Consider the following 19,409-nt stretch of genomic DNA (forward strand, 5'->3'; position numbering starts at 1 on the left):
CGGAGCTTCGAGCTTTTATCGAGCTCTGCAGATCTTTATCCCCCTTCCCCCGAAGAGTTGAACTCTAACCCGGCTACTACTTGGGCTGAAAGTAAAGCCTCCACGATAAGAATAAAAGCTGCGCCGTTGCGTCTTTAGGGTTTGAGTCTATACGCTCGGACCGCGGGTTTTGTCCCAAACCACATACAGACATTTTATTCAGCCAACCTGACCAGTTTAGTGTTTTTAGGAGCATGTCCATCAAATGGTACTGTACTCTCACTCACTCTTCAGAATGTTACCATGAGGAAAGTTTCTACTGGTCAAAATTACATTTCTAAAAAAAACAACAAAAAACAAAACAAAAAACAAAAACAAAAACAAAAAGGCGACAAAACCCTCACTTGTTGATTTCATGAGTGTTAAGAAGACTGAAAAAAAATATCTACATCTCGTGAACCAAACAGTTTCACAATAACAGATAACAACTGCAAGCTTATATCACAGTGTATTGTTAAAAAGCATTTATTTTGCAAAATCGGCAAAATAATTTGTTGCATGTAGATGAAAATGAAGAGAAAATAAGTTTACAAAGTGAGCAAGTCTCTATGATAGACAAACGAAAAAAAGGCTAAAATTATGGTCATAAATTACACCTGGGTTAAAGTTGGACAATGATTTGAAAACTACTTCCATTTATTTTTTGTGATAAAAAAAAAGACAAGACAAACGCAGGGGAAAAAAAACATTTACAAGATGAATATAAAGTCAAAGTCTATTTTTGCAATAAAATCCAAAATCCATTGAAAGCAAAGAGGATTTCATAAAAGATAAAAAATCAATAGATTTAAAAGATGATTTATGACTTACACACGAAATATAGATTCTGATTTTGGTTTAAGGGTGCATGTCTTGCCTATAATCAAATATTAGCTTAGATGAATGTATTAAGAAAAGAAAAAAAAAGAAAAGAGTAAAGTGTCTTGTTTATTTCAAGGCAGCAATATTCATATTCCAAAGCTTTTATTTTCCAGTCTTGCTGCAATACACAACCACTTGCAATTTAATTCTAAAACTGATAATGCTGTAGACAAAACCCTAAAAACAGTTCAGATTTTTAAACGTCGATAGATTTAGTGCATTTTTCTCAGTGTGTCCCCACATCACTCACTGATTTTGACTAAAACTTGATAATTTGGTCAAATTTGTTAAAATATGTTAATTGTGCTTACAAATATTCAAACAGTCCATCTACAAAGATAAAAAGTTTCAGTTAAAGCAGGGTGATGTGCTGTCATGTGTGAGCGACAGCTTAAGCCTTGACTAATACCACATTGTTCTGTTTGTCTTTTGTTTATGCTAAGAAAGTGACATTATGTGCTTTAGCAAAAGCAGCGGATGTCAGTGTGATGTTAAATTGTGAGACTTACCAGGCGTGCATGAAAAACGGCACGTCACATTTTAAAAGGCAAACTAATTTTATGATTTATAAATAATTAACCCTCATTTTAAGGTCAGATATTCCAAAATGTCTTGTCAAAACAAAAAAACAACAGCATTAAAATAATATATGGCTAAAAATCATCCTTGATATGTGGTTTAACGTTATGTTTAGATGGAACTCCTTCTATATGTTTCATCTCAATTATGTGGGTATGAATGTAAGGAATACGTGAACTGGCGGGTGGTGAGGAAACCCACTGTGTCTAAATGTATACTTTCTTTTTAAAAGCAATTATTTACGCAGCACAAATTCCTTTAGAGTAGTGCTAATGTCCATGATGCAGAATGGAAAGAAAGGATGAAAATTTCTTATGTCTGCCAGCACCCTTATGTAAAACTGAATAGAAAAAAACATAGCTGTTCAGGGTTAAAGTGGGCTAAATGAACTGTGGGCTAAACCTCTCTCTCTCTGTGTGTGTGTGTGTGTGTATATTAGGTGAGTTTAGAGTGATGTCAGGGCACTTAGAGGTACTGTGCAGTGTCACCTGACAGCCTTAATATGGCCACCAAACCCACACAGTAGCCCAGGGGGAGGCACAAGCAGTATATATTGCTTTGATAGTTGTGTAATGCAAAACTCTATTCTGATGTACACACACCGGCCCCGAATTCTAAGGCATCAGACAGCATAGAAGGAGATGGCTACCGTAGAACTAACCTTTAAAAGCATTAAAAGCAAAACTATTCAATAGAGAGTGACCTGACCAAGAAGGTCTGATGCTATTCCAGAGTTTTCTATAAATCCTCATGTTTGGCACGTTTTTGTGTCGTCACTGTGGTAGAGCCATCTTCCTCCTCCTCTTCCTCCTTCTGCTCCTCTTTCACCTCCTCTGGCTGCTCTTCTTTTTGCTCCTCCTTCTGCTCTTCCTTCTGCTCCTCCACTCTGCCCTCTTCCATTTGTGACTGAAGATGTTCGTTGAAGAATCGGAAGATGGACTTGAAGCTGCTCCATGAGGTCAGCTCATGCTTCTCAGTGCCTGTAAAGACATGTACACATTATAGTAGCGAATACAAATTCATTGCTTCAGAACTGTACAGAAGTCTTGTCGTATAGTCACCTAAAGCTAATTATCTGAAAAACAACCACATGTACAGACTCTGAATGCAATCGTTCCTGACTTCTGCTTCTGTCTTAATCATAACTGCAGTGAGGTATTATTATTCAGATCCACTAATAATACTAGTGATATTCACCCAAAAGTGGCACGTGCCACACAGAAACCTGTAACCCTGCAGCCTTGTACTTCTTGTGAAATGTTAGTCCATTTTGGAGCAAAAAGCTCACATTTTATACCCACTGCTACTTAACAAGTTCTGCATCTGGATAAACTTTGTGGGTTTTTGTTGAGTGAAAATTGTGTCTTGGCTACAATTCCTCTGCAAAACTATTTCTAGTCAAAATTTACACCATATTCAGTTTAATAGCATATTCAAACAAAACATTAGCTTTGATGCCAGATGACTTTGCCAGATACTAAGCAACCATTTGAATACATTTCTATTCTTTTGTATTTGGTTTTGATTTGAATTTATTCAAATAATGTTCGACACTGAGGACCATGTCTGTGGTAGATGTAATCAAGCACACTTGAAATGAGTTCAGCAGAAATAAAATAAATAAATAAAATTCTAACCACATAATTATCCTTTACCTTAATCTTTGTAAAACTTCTTATGACATTTTATCATAAAAATAACTAAAATGCCAAAAAAACAAAAAAAAAAAACAAACCAACCCCCCTCCAAAAAAACACACCTCTTGGTAGGCTACTGCCCTACAAAACCTTCACATTTTTTAAATGTATTTTTAGATATTGCAGTTTCATACAAAGGCAGTCATGTATTGAAATACATCATTCTGCTAATCAATGCCTTATTAAGTTTAATAAGTTATTAGTAGGACTAAAATACACCTTGAGGAGAGCTTTGGGAGCTTTTGTTCTTCAAGCCGTTTAACAAAACATCAAGCCTCCTACACCCACCTTTTTTTTTTTGAAAATGCAAGACTTTCATGTTACACATTGCATAGTGATTTAACAAACAGAAAAGATGGACAATGCAGATAAATAACATACATATTACTGTAACTAACTGAAGCATTACACAGCACTGTAGCATAAAAAAAACAAGGAAAATGTTCTGAGGTGAACGTTTCTTCACCTCAAGCTTCTTTACAGGCAAGTCATTTCAACAATCATACTCTGCAACAGAACACTTGTATCTGAACTGCATGTCATTATACTTGATTTCATGTCGTTTTTTGAGATTTATCAGATTTTGGCTCCAACTACTGGAAGTGCTAAACAAGAGCATGTGCTGTATCATGTTCTATATATCCCCTTTCTGGCTTTTCCACTTATTAAGATGTATGCACAGTGGTTAACAATGGAAGCAGTGACCACCAGCGGAGGAGGATTGAGTGTTCTCTCCAGTGACTGAGGCACAGCTATCAACTCATCCACAGAAAGGCTCAGTTTCTGCCTTTCGCGGCAGGTTAAAGAATTCCCATGTTCAGGTCACTGGGCTCTGGAGGAGCGACATATATACCTCAAGTCCTTAAGGTACCTCTTTACTGTGAGAACCACTATGAAGGACGGCAAGCCAGGCCTTCAGGAGCCGTCATTTTCTATTAATCTGTCAGGGTGTTGGCTGTAACTTCAGCCGTAAGTGATAATTGCAATAATTCTTGTTAACATGGTGTCACTGAGTAGATTTAGTCCACAGCCATTTTCACAATGAAACAGCTTTTTCTGTAAGAGGCCTTGGTATGTTATAGTGAGGACAGGCTAGAGGTATCGTTCTTGTCCAGTTGTTATTCTTTCCTCTGCATTACAACAGCATTACCTACCCGCAGGGATACAATTAAAAAGCACCTCTAAGGCTCATGCCAAAAGAGTTCTCAAATGGCCACGATACTGACCTCCATGTTTATTAGATTGACCTTTGTCTGGCCAGTATTGATGAAGATAGCTGTGGCGAGAAGGGAAAGGTCTGTGTGTGTGTGTGTTTTGTTTTTTCTAGCTTGGCGAGTGATCAGTGCCTCAGGTCAAGTTTACGAAACTGGCAATCAGCGAGTCAATAACTCCTGCCCAAACAATCTCTTTACCTGTGTAGGTCCTGGCACAACACACCACTGGAGAAGAAGACATCGCCTTCACTGCTCTTACTAATAATTTATACCCAATTTAAAGCACACAGCCTCCAATTGTTCCTCCTTCCCCCTTACTTCTCTTTCTCTCACCCTTTCTCCCCTTCAGGAGTTATCAATGGCGAGGGCTTGCTTTCTGTTACCTTGAACCAGCGATGAACTCGTGAGCAGTGAAAGCCTCTCACACTAATCCTGGCTATGGGGTCAGTAACAGTGTGTCTCCAAGCAGATATGCAAATGATCCCGGTCCCTTCAGCGACCCTGTGGGTGCTCCGCCCTCTCCGGTGACATCACCTCGTGCAATGGCTTAAGAGCATGCTTCACTAATAGGCTTTTATTACACTACCGTGCTATCTCTAAATTGCCAAGTTGTATCAAATGTAAGTAGTGTATGTGTGGATTACACTTACACTCATTTAGCCACTGAAAAGGCAAGGATAAAGACAACCAGGTGCAGTCAAGTGACAAATTAAAATTAATACCATACTATTAAAAGATGCAGCCGTGGATTATCATGTTTCTATGGAAAGACTGGCATCTGTCTCTGAGAAACAAAGATGACCGTCTCTCTGTAATTGTCCAGGAAATCTGTTTTACAGGAGGATTTTTTCATAAGCTGTCAGCTCTTGGAGGATATAAATGATAAATTTCATGCTCATAAGAATAAATCAAAATTTAAAAAAAAAAATTATGAAGTAAATGAGAGAAGGATTATAAGGATATAAATCTGGAAAATATCTACCCTATCAATAATCCAGGAAAATGGTGTCAAAACATTTTATTTGATTAGATTTAGGCTATTCTCTGTTTATTTAATAAAGTAAGCCTCATTTACACTGAAGATTAATATTTTGAAAATGAAAGCCTTGCATTAACTTTCTCTTTTTACTGAAAAGTTGTTTAGCAATGACAGAATAGAGCACGGCATCCGTCGCATTGAACACTTCAAGCAAAAGATTTTCATTCCTTATTATTTATGTTAAAGAGTACCCAGGCAAAAAGATGCAAATATGTACAAATAGAACAGAGCTCACTAAGATAACACACAGAAATGATGTGTGTATTTGTAATTACAGCTATAATTACACTACCAAAAATATCACACTTAAGCAAATGACATTCTTGAGTGAAGGTAAACTATCAAACGCTAAGCCAGAAAGAAAATATACAAATGTACTGACTGTAATTAGTCTCCATCTGTAGCATGCCATTCAAACCTGTCACTTAATTGATTAAACATGACTTTCATTTCATTTTCAAAACTCTTGGCTCTCATTAGGGGTCAGCTTTATATGCTATAATTACACTGTTGTTGCAAAATAATGGTAACTTTGATTCTAATAATTATGTAAACATAACATAATAAAAGAAATAAAAATCAACAAAGAGTGTATTGTGTCCTGGGTGTTTCATTATGTCTTGCTTTATTCTTTTAACACTACATGTGTAGAAATCTCAAAAATGTTTATTTGTCCTCGCATTAAATAAAAAGTCTAAAAAAAAAAAACAAACACTTGTGCTATGAAAGGCGAACAGTGTCGAGACATTACTCCATAAGGAGCTAAGCTGGATGGAGTAGCTCTAGTCACATGGGCCATAAGGGAACATGAGGACAAAGACACCACATCATGGTTGCTGTCAGTGTCCCTCTTAGTGTCCGAGTTGAATTTCTGACAGCAGTGCTCTGTGAAGGCCTGGCAGTTTGACGGTTCCTTCATTGCATATCCTGGACATGGAACTAGGAATATTTGTCCTGAGGACTAATGAGGTGAGAACAGGTTCCAATGTTATCATGCATCACACTGTCATGCAACATGGTAATGAAAAACATTGTGTTTGAAATCACAATGTCAAAATCAAATATACATTCCTTCCATTACACACAAAAAGCCTCCTATGTGTTTCTCTCTTCACTGCCAATGCCAAGAGCACTTATTACAATTATTACTGTCGTGACAAAAGCCTGCCTTGTTTATATTCTATGCAATTAATGTATGAAAAACATACACACAATCACAGATACAGAGGCAGAACTCATTACACAACCAGAAATGAAAAAGATGAACGAATTTCAAGCATTTTACAGAGAGACCAAGTGGAACGTCACTTCACATTGTAGAGTTTCTAACAGTAATTGAGAACAGTCCAGCAAGTGTGTGTGTGTGTGTGTGTGTGTCCGAGGGTCCAACAATGTGTGTCACTGAGGTTGTGTGTGTGTGTGTGTGTGTGTGAGTGAGAGGTTCCAGCAGTGTATCTCCCTGACGTTTCAGCAGCATGTATCCCTGAGGGTAAAGCATTGTGTCCCCGAGGTTCCAGCAGCGTGTGTCCCTAAGGTTCTTGTAGTGTATGTGTCCCTGATGTTCCGAGGGATTGTGTCCATGGCTCACTGTCAACTGCAGTTTCTTTTTTTTTTTACTTGATTTTGTTACAACAAAAAAAAGGCAAGCAGATTTTACCAGAACACAAAGAGAGTGCTGCTTGTCCAATTTGATAGTTTGAGACACTGAAATACTCCACACAAAATCACACTTGTATGAATCCTAATTTTGGAATTATTTTTTCAGGCAAAGGCAGATCAAATGTATATGATGAACTGATGCTTAATGTACTCCTGACAATTGTATTAGATTCCTTTCAGTATAACTAAGTAGTTCCTGGATCTCTAGGAGATTAATATCCTTCAAAAACACACTCACACACATTTCCACTACCAAATATCACTCCTAAACAAATTCCGACTGAAGTATTAGTTGCCTATGAGGTACATCAACAGTAACAGCACTCTTGCAATACTACAAGCCAAACAAAAAAATCAATATGTACTGACTGTAATTAGCCTCCATCTGTAGCATGCCATTCAAACCTGTGTCTTAATTGATTAAACACGACTGGCATACTTCATTTAATTTTCAAAACTGTTGATTCTTATTAGGGGGCATTTTGATATGCAATAATTACACTGCTGTTGCAAAAATCATAGGATCTATGAATTTAACAATTATGGAAACAACCAAAAGTTAAAAAAAAGAGCACAGTAAGGAAATATAGCATTATAAATGTTAAATTGTACTCAAATTAGCTCACATAAAATAAAGACTGGGCTACATTATGAGGAATGCCATTAAATGTACAACATTGTGGATGAGCTATGAAAGGCGAACCGTGTCGAGACATTACTCCATAAGGAGCTAAGCTGGATGGAGTAGCTCTAGTCACATGGGCCATAAGGGAACATGAGGACAAAGACACCACATCATGGTTGCTGTCAGTGTCCCTCTTAGTGTCCGAGTTGAATTTCTGACAGCAGTGCTCTGTGAAGGCCTGGCAGTTTGACGGTTCCTCCATTGCATATCCTGGACATGGAAAAGGGGATCCGAGTGCATTTGTCATGAGGACTAATGAGGTGAGAACAGGTGCCAATGTTATCACGCATCACACTATCATGCAACAGGGCAATGGAGAACACTATATTATGAATCATAAGATGTCAAAATCAAATATACATTCCTTCCATTACACACAAAAAGCCTCCTTGCGTTTCTCTCTTCACTGCCAATGCCAAGAGCACTTATTACAATTATTACTGTCGTGACAAAAGCCTGCCTTGTTTATATTCTATGCAATTAATGTATGAAAAACATACACACAATCACAGATACAGAGGCAGAACTCATTACACAACCAGAAATGAAAAAGATGAACGAATTTCAAGCATTTTACAGAGAGACCAAGTGGAACGTCACTTCACATTGTAGAGTTTCTAGCAGAACAGTAAGTGAGAACAGTCCAGCAATGTGTGTGTGTGTGTGTGTCCGAGGGTCCAACAATGTGTGTCACTGAGATTGTGTGTGTGTCTGTGAGGACAGCAGTATATGTCCCTGATATTTTAGCAGCATGTGTCCCTGAGGATTCCACTACCAAATATGACCCATAAACAAATGATAATTCTGACAGAAGATAAAGTATTAGTTGCCTATGAGGTACATCAACAGTAACAGCACTCTTGCAATACTACAAGCCAAACAAAAAATAATCAATATGTACTGACTGTAATTAGCCTCCATCTGTAGCATGCCATTCAAACCTGTGTCTTAATTGATTAAACACGACTGGCATACTTCATTTAATTTTCAAAACTGTTGGTTCTTATTAGAAGGCATTTTGATATGCAATAATTACACTGCTGTTGCAAAAATCATAGGATCTATGAATTTAACCATTATGGAAACAACAAGAAATTACAAAGTAAGGACATCTAGCATTATAAATTGTACTGAAATATGAAAATGAAAATATAGTCTGGGCTACAACATTACGATGAATCACATTAAACCTACAACACTAGTGGAAGAGCTATGAAAGGCGAACAGTGTCGAGACATTACTGCATAAGGAGCTAAGCTGGATCGAGCAGCTCCAATCACATGGGCCATAAGGGAACATGAGGACAAAGACACCACATCATGGTTGAATTTCTGACAGCAGTGCTCTGTGAAGCCCTGGCAGTTTGATGTTGCCACCATTGCATGCCTTGGACATGGAAAAGGGGATCTGAGAATATTTGTCCTGAGGACTAATGAGGTGAGAACAGGTGCCAATGTTATCACGCAGCTCACTGTCATGCAATTTGGTAATGATGTTAAGCTACAAATCAGAAGATGATTAATCAAATATATATTTATTCTGTTAACACCCCCCAACCCCACTCCCACACAAACACACACACACACACGCACGCACGCACACACACACAGTCCTCACCCTATGTTGCTTCTCACTTCACTGCAAATGCCAGGAGCACTTATTACAATTATTACTGTTGTGACAAAAGCCTGTCTTGTTTGTATTCTGTGCAATTAAATTAATGTATGAAAAAAAAACATACACACAGTCGCAGATACAAAGCAGGAAATCTATAAATACATGCACCAACAACACAAAAACAACACTTGTCCATGAGAGAAAGGATGTGTGCTGATGTTTCCCCACTCTCTGCCTCTTTTAATTACTTTAATTAGTAATGTTCTTGGAGCAAACAGAGGCAGAACTCATTACACAACCATAAATTAGAAAGATGAATGAATGTTTAATGTTTCAAGCATTTTACAGAGAGACCATGACCAAGTCAGCACTTCGCATTGTGGAGTTTGTAACAGTAACTGAGTACAGTGCACGGCATGTATCCTTGAAGGACCAGGAGTGTGTCCTAAGGTTCCTGAGGCTCCTGTAGTGTGTGCCCCTGAGGTTCCAGTATAGTGTCTGTGAGGTTCCAGTAGTGTGTGTCCTTGAGGTTACAGCAGTGTGTCCTGAGGTTCCAGTATAGGGTCCCTGAGGTTCCAGTAGTGTGTGTCCTTGAGGTTACAGCAGTGTGTCCTGAGGTTCCAGTATAGGGTCCCTGAGGTTCCAGTAGTGTGTGCCCCTGAGGTTCCAGTATAGTGTCCCTGAGATTCCAGTAGTGTGTGTCCTTGAGGTTACAGCAGTGTGTCCTGAGGTTCCAAGTAGTGTGTCCTGAGGTTCCAAGTAGTGTGTCCTGAGGTTCCAGCAGTGTGTCCTGAGGTTCCAGCAGTGTGTTTGGAGCTTCTTGCAGTGTGTCCCTGAAGTTACAGCAGTGTGTCCCTGAGGTTCCAGCAACACATGTCAATAAGATTCCAGCAGTGTGTCTCTGAGATGCCAGCAGTGTGAGTCCTTGAGCATCTAACAGTGTGACCTTGAGGTTCCAGAGGAGCGACCTTGAGGCTCCAGCAGCATGTGTCCCTGAAGATCTAGCAGTGTGTGTCCCTGAGCTTCCAGCAGTGTGTCCCTGAGCTTCCAGCAGTGTCTGTCCCTGAGGTTCTAACAGTATGGGTTCCTGATGTTCCAGCAGTTTGTGTCCTTGTAGGTACATACAGTGTGACCTGTAGATTCCAGCAGTGCACGTCCCTGAGGGTCTAACAATGTGATGCTGAAGTTCCCTGACATTCCAATAACATGTCTCTGATGCTAGTGTGTGTATCTGAGGCTCCAACAATGTGTGTTCGTAAGGTTCTGCTAGTGTGTCCATAAAGTTACAGCAGTCTATTCATAAGGTTACAAAAGTGTTTGATCATGAGGTTCCAAGTGTCTTTCTGTGTATGTGTGCATGTCCGTAAGGTTATAGCAGTGTGTGTCCATGAGGCTCCAGAAGTGTGTGTCCCTGAAGATCCCGCAGTGTATCCTTGAGGTTTGAGCAGTGTATCCCTAAGCTGCCCCTTTGGGGCCAAGAGCAGTTTGTTTATTTGTAAGTGGCTTAACTTGACTGTAGGTACAGAGCTGGAATAGAGCCTTTATCATGTCAGATATAATATAACCAGAAATGGACAAACAGACCAATTCTGTCAATTATGAGAATTTGAGAATCTGCTCCAGGCAGAATCAAACCATATGCCATTGCACAACACAGATACCCCTCTTAGTGCCTTTAGCTTTAGATACAAGATGGTAAGAGGATATGATGCGGTGGTACATAAGATAAGATTTACTGTCTATATCAGAAGGTAAAGGATAAGCCAAACATCAGCTACACATTAGCATTAAGTTTCAGCAGGTAAATGTCATTTATATATACATATATCTTAGTGTTAAAGTTCTCTGTACAAATTCTGTCTTTGTCAGCACCTCAGTTACATACCATGTGACACAGCCACATGAAGACACAGTAGGGGAAAAAAAGAACTGCATCCATGACAATTCGGCAGAATTACAGAACATTTCAAGGCTAATTTGAGCACTAATTTGTTGGCAAGTCAAACAGCCTCAGCCCACGTTAGCATGATTAAGTTAGCCTTGTTCAAATGACTGCATATCTCATAGATAAGCTGGAAGAAAAGCAAATGAAAGTGACGGGGAGGCCCAGAGAGCAAACAGCTCCTAAGCTCCTGTGGCTAATCATCATTGCGCTAGCATATTTATGAAATAGATGAGGCAGACTCAATGCTAGAACTAGCTTTGTCATAGACTGACTGATGTTTAGGCAGCTAGTCCAATGAGATTCAGGTGAGACACAAGGCACAGAGATTGCTTTAGTGCCTGAGACTGTACACACACACACACACACACACACAGGGAGCAACCCGGCATCAATTAAAAAACCCAGCTGCTTGTCTAGCACTAGAAGCTCTTTATAATATAACTGTTGCTCCCTGAAGCCATCAGGTAAACAGCAAAGGATGAATTTTTGAATGAGGCGAGAAAAAAAATCACATCGTAACAAATGAACTAAGGCTTAGCGTCAGTCTCTGTGTACAATGCGATTCTGAAACAGGCCTGAGAGTGAGCTAATTCACACAAGCTTAGCCCTGCATAATAGAATGTGTCAAGAACAAGCAATGACATGTAGCAGATCAACTGAAAAACAAATCGCACGTGCATAGATTAAACGTGTCAGAATTTCTTTGAAGAAGTTGTCACTGCAGACGAAAGCATAAAAGACACCGCAAACTTTAAAAAAAGGATTTTTTTTAAGTCATTTTTGATGCTACTGTAAGTGTTTACTCACCAATCAATCATATTTATCACTTGTTTATTTTGTGCTTATCATGCATTATGTTTATAGAGCTGTTGCAGCACAGGCTATACATACTACTCTTTGAATGTCATGGCAACAATTCTCGGCGCATACAGCTAAGATAATGAGCAGTATTGCATACATTGAAGGTTATAGAAGGAAACAGGCACTGTCTGGCTTCTTCAGATAAGCCTACAGATAAACAGATGCACAAGCAGAAAAAGTCACAGAATACACATCACATACACTTCCTTTTCTCACTGTTCTCCCTTTTAGCATGCAACTGACCTCTAACGCACAACGTGTTAACTCTGAACGGATGTCAGATAAGGTTAGAGACCAAATCTCAGCATGTCTATCCAGAAACACTCTAATAACCTCCACTGGGAGAGGCGTCCTAAAGTATAGCACTTAATTAATACAGAACAGTTCATGTTTAACACCTCCACAACAGCAAGCGAACAAACACATGGCACTTCAAAAGAATTTTCAATTCAAGGCATTCAAGGCATTTTCTACAAATTCTTTACAGCTTGGCTACTCTAGTACGCCATGTGCCTCATAAAATCAGAGACCTTGGTGAGAGAGACAGAATGTTGGACGAGTATCGGAGTGCAGAGTGAAAAGACAGATCCATCGATGGTCAATACATAAATAAGGGCAGAAGGCTGAGTGTGTTTACATTAGGAGTAGCAGGAGTCAAGAACAGAAGCGGGCTCTCCAGACTGAATCGTGGCACGTGTGTCTTACATACTGATTCTGCGTAAACAATCAGATCAAAACGGTCGCAATGATTCGCACCCATTCACACTCTATGCACGCTTAAGATATCACGAATCGAGGAAGGTGGTGTGTATATCGGATAAAAATTTGGTCATTTTATTTGTATACAACTTTAAAGATATTCTCACAAAGAAAACTTTATAGAAATGTATATATTTAGATCCTAAAGAGATATATATAATATATATATATCTATATCATTTAGAAAGCATGTATTATTAAAATACAATAAAAAAAAGATCAATGTAGATTCTGTTTTAATAAATACCATTAAAAACACTTCAGTCAACACTTCAAAAAGGTCAATCGTTAGCTGCAGACAGGGAGGAGGGCGGGTTGAGCCGGCAGGTAACGTGTGATGATTCTCACCTGTGTGTGATCATGGCAAATTTACTTACGTGTGACTTGTTTGTCTTTAGGAGAATGTCACAAAGCTGAGAGAGCTGAGCTGAACTCAGTGTGTTTATGTTTATGCAAGAGTGTGTGTGAGTAATTTTAAATGATAGAAGCATGAAGTTTGTAAAAATTCCCATCTCACAAGTTCTGCTTCCCACCTACACATGCACAGAGTTCCACAGGGTTATAGAGGGTTCCACAGAGTTCCACAGGGTTCCAGATTGCAATTGTAATGTCTTTTAAAAATATTATTATTTAAAAAAAAATAAATTTTAATATTATTTATTTGTTATTTGTTATCTGGAAACAAGAGACAATTTGGTTTTCAAGTGGGTTGCCATGTATAATGAGATGATTTGCACATTACATGCAACAGAGTGATTGGAATTCAATACAGCTAACTGCCAATGGAGTGGTCTGCGAGTATAAAGCCTCATAAGGATACAATCCATATAATTAAATGCATGAAAAACCCAGGTGTAAACGGTGCCTTACTGCTCCAGCAAAACAGCACGGTCCAATCATTGACCAACCCTCCAACAGTTACTTCAATGAATAATAGTCATGCATGTGCTCCCACCCTCAAGACCGCTCACAACCCAAGAGCCCTCCATGCTTCTCAGGTGAAAATGCCCTATCCACTCCAGAGTGTGAGAGTTTCTTAATCTAGCTGTGATGCCATCTTCAATTAGGGTCATTTTATGAGTGGCCCCAGGTATGGTGGGTGGCAGACAGAATGGTCTTAGTAGCAGCGGCTAATGCACAGGACCACACTTCATACAGGCCGCTCTGACCTCGCTAGCCCCGCATTAGCACTGTTATCTTGGAGGGGAGGTGGAGAGATAGGTCTAGAGTGGGCAGTAGGGGCGGGCGGAGCATAAATAGATCACTTAGGGGAACAAAGTGTAATTAATGGGTGGATGGAGATAAGAGGGCCTTGGCTGCTATCTGGGAATGTGCTAATAGGGTTCACATACACTCAGCACGGGCAGGGAACAACCCCTTACAAAGTGTGTGCAAATGTGTGTGCCTGGAGGAAAAGCCAAGGTGTGGTGTAGACCTTGCATTCATGTTGATTTTTGAGTTTTTACTGAGTATATAATACTACTACTACTACTACTACTACTGCTACTGTTACTAATAATAATAATGTTATTTTCATCATGCATCTGTGTTCCATCCAGAACTGCAAAAAAACAACAAAAAAATCACCTAACCATTAGGCAAAACTAGCTTTGTTCTGTCAAAAAGACAAGAAATGCATGAAAATTGAGTACACACTAGCAAATGGTATTCTTAAAAACTCTCATTTACTCTCCATTTCCATACAGAAATCTAGAGGTGGATCAGGTGATATTTCAGGAGGTTTTTGGTGGTTCAGGGCCATCATAAATTCTCCTAAGTAGAAGGATATTTGAGCTCAAACATGGTTGTCTCTGCAAGTGGGTTCTGACTTGACAATATAATAGCTTTCATCAAGCTAATGAGCAAAAACACCAAATCAACACTGAAATCGTTAAAAGGAAAAACAAAACCAACATACTGCAATGACCATCTCAGCCTCAGGATTGGAATTTCTGAAAACTGAAAACCTGTGGTCTGTTTTTTTTTTTTTTTTTTTGTTATTCAACCATCACATCAAACCATGAATGATGTTATTACATTTGGCTCTGTGGCTGGACTTCAAATGAAGGGGACATTGTTGTTTACTCATCTAAGAGGCCAAAGGAAGTGCTGCAGTCGGTTGAAGGTCAGGCAGCGGTGATGGTGAGGACACTAGCTGACAGGAACTTCCGGACACTGTCCTTTCTACATGGCCCCTGCGTCAGGGGCCCGGCCAGGAGCCAGCCGGGGGGTCTCTATGACCACTGGGAGGTTGTTTAAGTTGGATTTCCCCTGTTTGTTTCAGCACATACAGCGGAAGGAGGACACAGGGGCTAAGCTACGGGATTCCCCGAGCCCACAGATTCTAAGAAATGTCCAGACAAGTCAGCTGTGGACACAGATAAAGTTTTGTTATAATGAATTAGGCTTTAATTCATACGGACTTGCCTGGTTCAGCTATTCTGATTGACCCTAATATACACAAAGTAACATGACAGAAAGGAAAAAATATATAAAAAATAACATACCATTAACAGTAAAAAAAAAAAATTAATGGGATATGAGCACAAGCAAACTTTTGGATACTTGGTGTCATTTTGCTTCTGACCTCCGTTTGACCTTGAAAAAGTCCAGCTGTGCTATGATAGCAGTGTGGAGTGAGGATGAGACTGCAATTTGTCAGGAGGTGGAATGAAAGAAAGAGGGGAGAAAAAGTTTCTTCAACAGAGAAGAGGGAGCCTGGGAAAGAAAGTCCTCTGCAGTTCAAGACTTCACATTGGCCTTGGATTGTCTGGTGATTGCTGATGACAGGAGAGATGGAGGGAGGGAGGGAGGGAGAGAGAAAAAGACTAAAAAAAGAAGGAAATATAGCTCAAAATGGCAAGGTTAGAGATAACTAGCTGCCCAAAACCTCTTGCAAGTAGAGAGTATTCAATCCTGTGTGTGTGTGTGTGTAAGTGTCTTGACACTCAAAACCTCTACATTATTGCTATACCTTCATCAGTAATGCACCAGTAATGAGTCACTTATACCTGCAGCCGTTTAAATATGTTGTAGGTTATGGCATATAACAAATCCCAAAACAAAAAAAAAATTATTTGGGAACAAAACTTGGGTTTGCATCTCGTTTTTGCTTATGCTGCATTCTCAGAGTTTGCTGCTAATTCACTCTATTTTAATGAAGGCACAAAAGGTTAACAGCTTTGTTATAACTAAATCACTTTTCCACACATTTCTTCTTTTTCGCTCACTCTGGGTTGTCCTCCTGTTGTCACTTTGCCAATTTGTAAAATTACCTGCGTCTTAAGGTTCTAGTGTCAAAAGACACATTACTTTCTGATAAACTTTTGTTCACAGAGTAACTAGTATACGTATCTAGGTCCTGTTTTATTCAATGTCTACGCCAGTTTTGACTCTGAACCCTGTTCACACGTTTCTTTCCTGATTAAATTTCCACAATAACATCCGTGTCTACAGAGGGTGCAATAAAAAAAGACACCGCAGAACAAATCTAAACAGCAACAAACCAAATGTAGTGATGTATACGGCTTTGCAAAAAATGCAAAACTAAGCAGCCAGGTGGTCAGTCCGCTGATGGTAACTGTTCGAACATAATTAGCAGAGGGCCGAAAGTTCAGTGCAAACAGCCTACCCAAACATTATCTCAGCAAACAAACACCGAATCCTGGCATCTAAAAAGAGCAGATTTCTAGTGTAAAGATTAAAACCAAGTGTAGGAAGAGTTAACCTCGTGATAGGCTGCCTTACCCCCAGAGTTATGCATTTTTCATGCCATGTGAGTCAGAGACAGAATAATTATCACTCACTCTCCCTGCAGAGAGCGAAGATGAACTGAGACGTAGGTTCACCTCAGACGTAACATAGAAGTGAACTTGAGTGAGGCTAATTTAGTGCAGTAGCTTCCAGGCAAGGTCTTCTGTCTTTACTTCCACAGCTATACTGACCTCAAAAAAGAGGCATATTTCAATCCGCCCTTGCTGTGAGGGCAAAAACACACACAAATCCCACCTTTATTTGATTCCATGGACCTGTACCTGACAAGGTCAGATGACATCTGACACGCGCACCCGTCTAAATACATACCCACACCCATGTAGGACACACAAATGTAACAACTCACCGTGACCCTGGAGCCAGGTACAATTAATCAAAATTAAATCAGTGATCTAGAGCTTGGCTAGGACAAGATTACAAGGGTAGGGTGTGCATGTGATGGGTGCGTGTGTGTGTGTGTGTGTGTGTGTGTGAGAGGTGAGGGTCAGGAGACTCTCAATCCTGTGCTATTGACTGCAGAGGTGAGAGTCGGAGAGGGGAGCAGCAGATAGAATAAAATGATCGATATGTTTTCACCTGTCAGGAGGGAGAGAGCACTTAAAGTGGAGCAAACTTTCACCCCACAGCATATCATATTGATCAAAGGATGTAAAACCAAGCCAAAGGCGGCATGGCTACCGACCCATATGAGAAACCTGTTGTAGATAACATTGTGCGAAAACATCGGAATGGGTGTAGAGGGATCTCTGATAGCGAGTGAATAAGTGTTTATTTTATATGGCATGTCATCACAAACACCTCACTTTTTATTTTTTTAATTAAAAAACTAAGAGATTCATACAAACTCTATCAGTTGAAGAAGAAATTCATGTCCATCTTCATTTTAATGAAAATCAGTGTCATTTCAATGAAAATCATGAGAATTATGACTGTCAAATGTAACAAGGTCAATATCTAAAACGATTGCCAGAAAATAAATAAAACCTTTCTGTATAAGCATGAAACATGACAGAAAAAAATTATATTTATAATTATAAAAAAAATTATATATATATATATATATACCACAAAATGGTGGTGTGATGCATTTGCTTTCCCAATAACACTCCTGAAGTGTTTTATACTTCTTACACTACAGCTGATTGCAAACCCGAACAATTTTTACTTGTTAAACATCAGCATAATACTTCTTAGCACATTGTGGAATGTCCATGTTAGTTCCTGATACATGTTATCATACAGCAGCTATAAACAGTCGTTTCCTCACAGGCCTCTCTCTTTTTTCCTCTTTCTTGAAGTTAAGACAATGCAGCTTGTCATGTAACTGAGAAAGTACAAACTCCTCTCTCCTGAAGACTCTCCCATGACAGAAAGCTTACTGTTACAAATAGCTGATACTCAAGACTCCTAAATATTAATCAAGATAAAATGGACTTTCTACAGTATATCAATGATTATAGATTTTTCTTGATTTTTTTTTTTTTAGTTATCTGTCACACGAGTCCATGTGAATGAGTTGTTACTATAGAAACGACAACATATCAGATCATTAAAGCTGGCATTACTGGCAGAGCTTATATATAATTAATCAGCACCTTCTGACCAAAAAGGTTTAAGACTTCAATAGTGCTGTGGTATTAAATGTTATAACAGCGGGTTTAGAAATTAATTTCTTATGATTAGTTTTTTTTTTTTTCATGCAGAAATGGAAATAATTCGGCAAAATGATTTAAGCAGCAGCGTATGAGAAATCTCTACATCGAGTCAGTTAAAAGAGGCAGGTTCAATGGTTCAGGTTTTAAATGGTGCCGCTTTTAATATGCCGAAAGAAATAATATTTCTCCATTGTGGCGGAGAGTTCTGCTGCACTTAATGAACATGTGTGGTCCACCTTTTAATTTTTAGTGAAGTAATGATCCATTACTCATTAGCACAACGTCAACTTGCATTGGAACCATCTGAAGAAAAACACTATTACGAGTTATCACCAAGTATAATGAGAGAGCGAGAGAGCATGAGAGATGGTGCTTAAAGTGTGGGTGGAGAAAGATACTCCCAGTCATAAATCATGAACAGAACGAAGGGAGAATTTTTACACCGATAAATTATGTCTGAGAGTTCAAACATCTTTTTATCTGCACCGAGCTGCTAAGTGATACGATTTCATGTATTATGGGTGCCAGTGCTTCCTTTCTCCATGAAAACCCATTGCAATTCAGCAAGTGGACTCACTTTCATCTGAAACGCCTAACATAACATCCCTCCCATGCTTCTACTCGAGGCTTAAATGCCTCGTTAATCCCTCCCTCTCCTCAACATCACCCATGGCCATCAATCCTTGTCCAAAATGGTCAATCCTCTTGAGTTTTATTACTACCCGTCGTTGGTTATAGGGCTGCTGGCGCGATTTAAATCCTTGTTTCATTCCACTTCTTTACAGTATTGACCCCAAGAGCCTCAGTAACTCCATACCAGGCCTGTTTGAAGTTCTAAAATGTTATGACGGTACTGTGCACCCGCACTGGTTTATAGATGATATATTTGATCAAGTGGGTCTACATACTCAAACATTTGAAACTTTACTGCAAACAGCACTTCAGTAACTTGCCAGAGGGCTACACCATTGTGATGTCTGGAATTGCCAGATTAGTACCATGAAAAGCCACACACATGCTCAGTA

At 39.2% G+C, this 19,409-nt stretch overlaps 1 protein-coding gene across 3 annotated transcripts in view; it reads right to left on the reverse strand.

Annotated features, from left to right (window-relative positions):
• Nucleotides 1–488: 488 nt before the first annotated feature.
• The window catches only part of fam172a (family with sequence similarity 172 member A), a 170,980-nt gene continuing 152,059 nt past the window's right edge, over nt 489–19,409 (reverse strand). For all 3 annotated transcript variants that reach the window (XM_058374805.1, XM_058374806.1, XM_058374804.1), the window contains exon 11: nt 489–2,459. In XM_058374805.1, coding sequence (XP_058230788.1) covers nt 2,218–2,459 — 242 coding nt within the window. In that variant the 3' untranslated portion in view covers nt 489–2,217. The remainder of the gene's footprint in view (nt 2,460–19,409) is intronic.

This window comes from Hemibagrus wyckioides, linkage group LG22, assembly GCF_019097595.1.
Source record: "Hemibagrus wyckioides isolate EC202008001 linkage group LG22, SWU_Hwy_1.0, whole genome shotgun sequence".
Taxonomy (NCBI): domain Eukaryota; kingdom Metazoa; phylum Chordata; class Actinopteri; order Siluriformes; family Bagridae; genus Hemibagrus; species Hemibagrus wyckioides.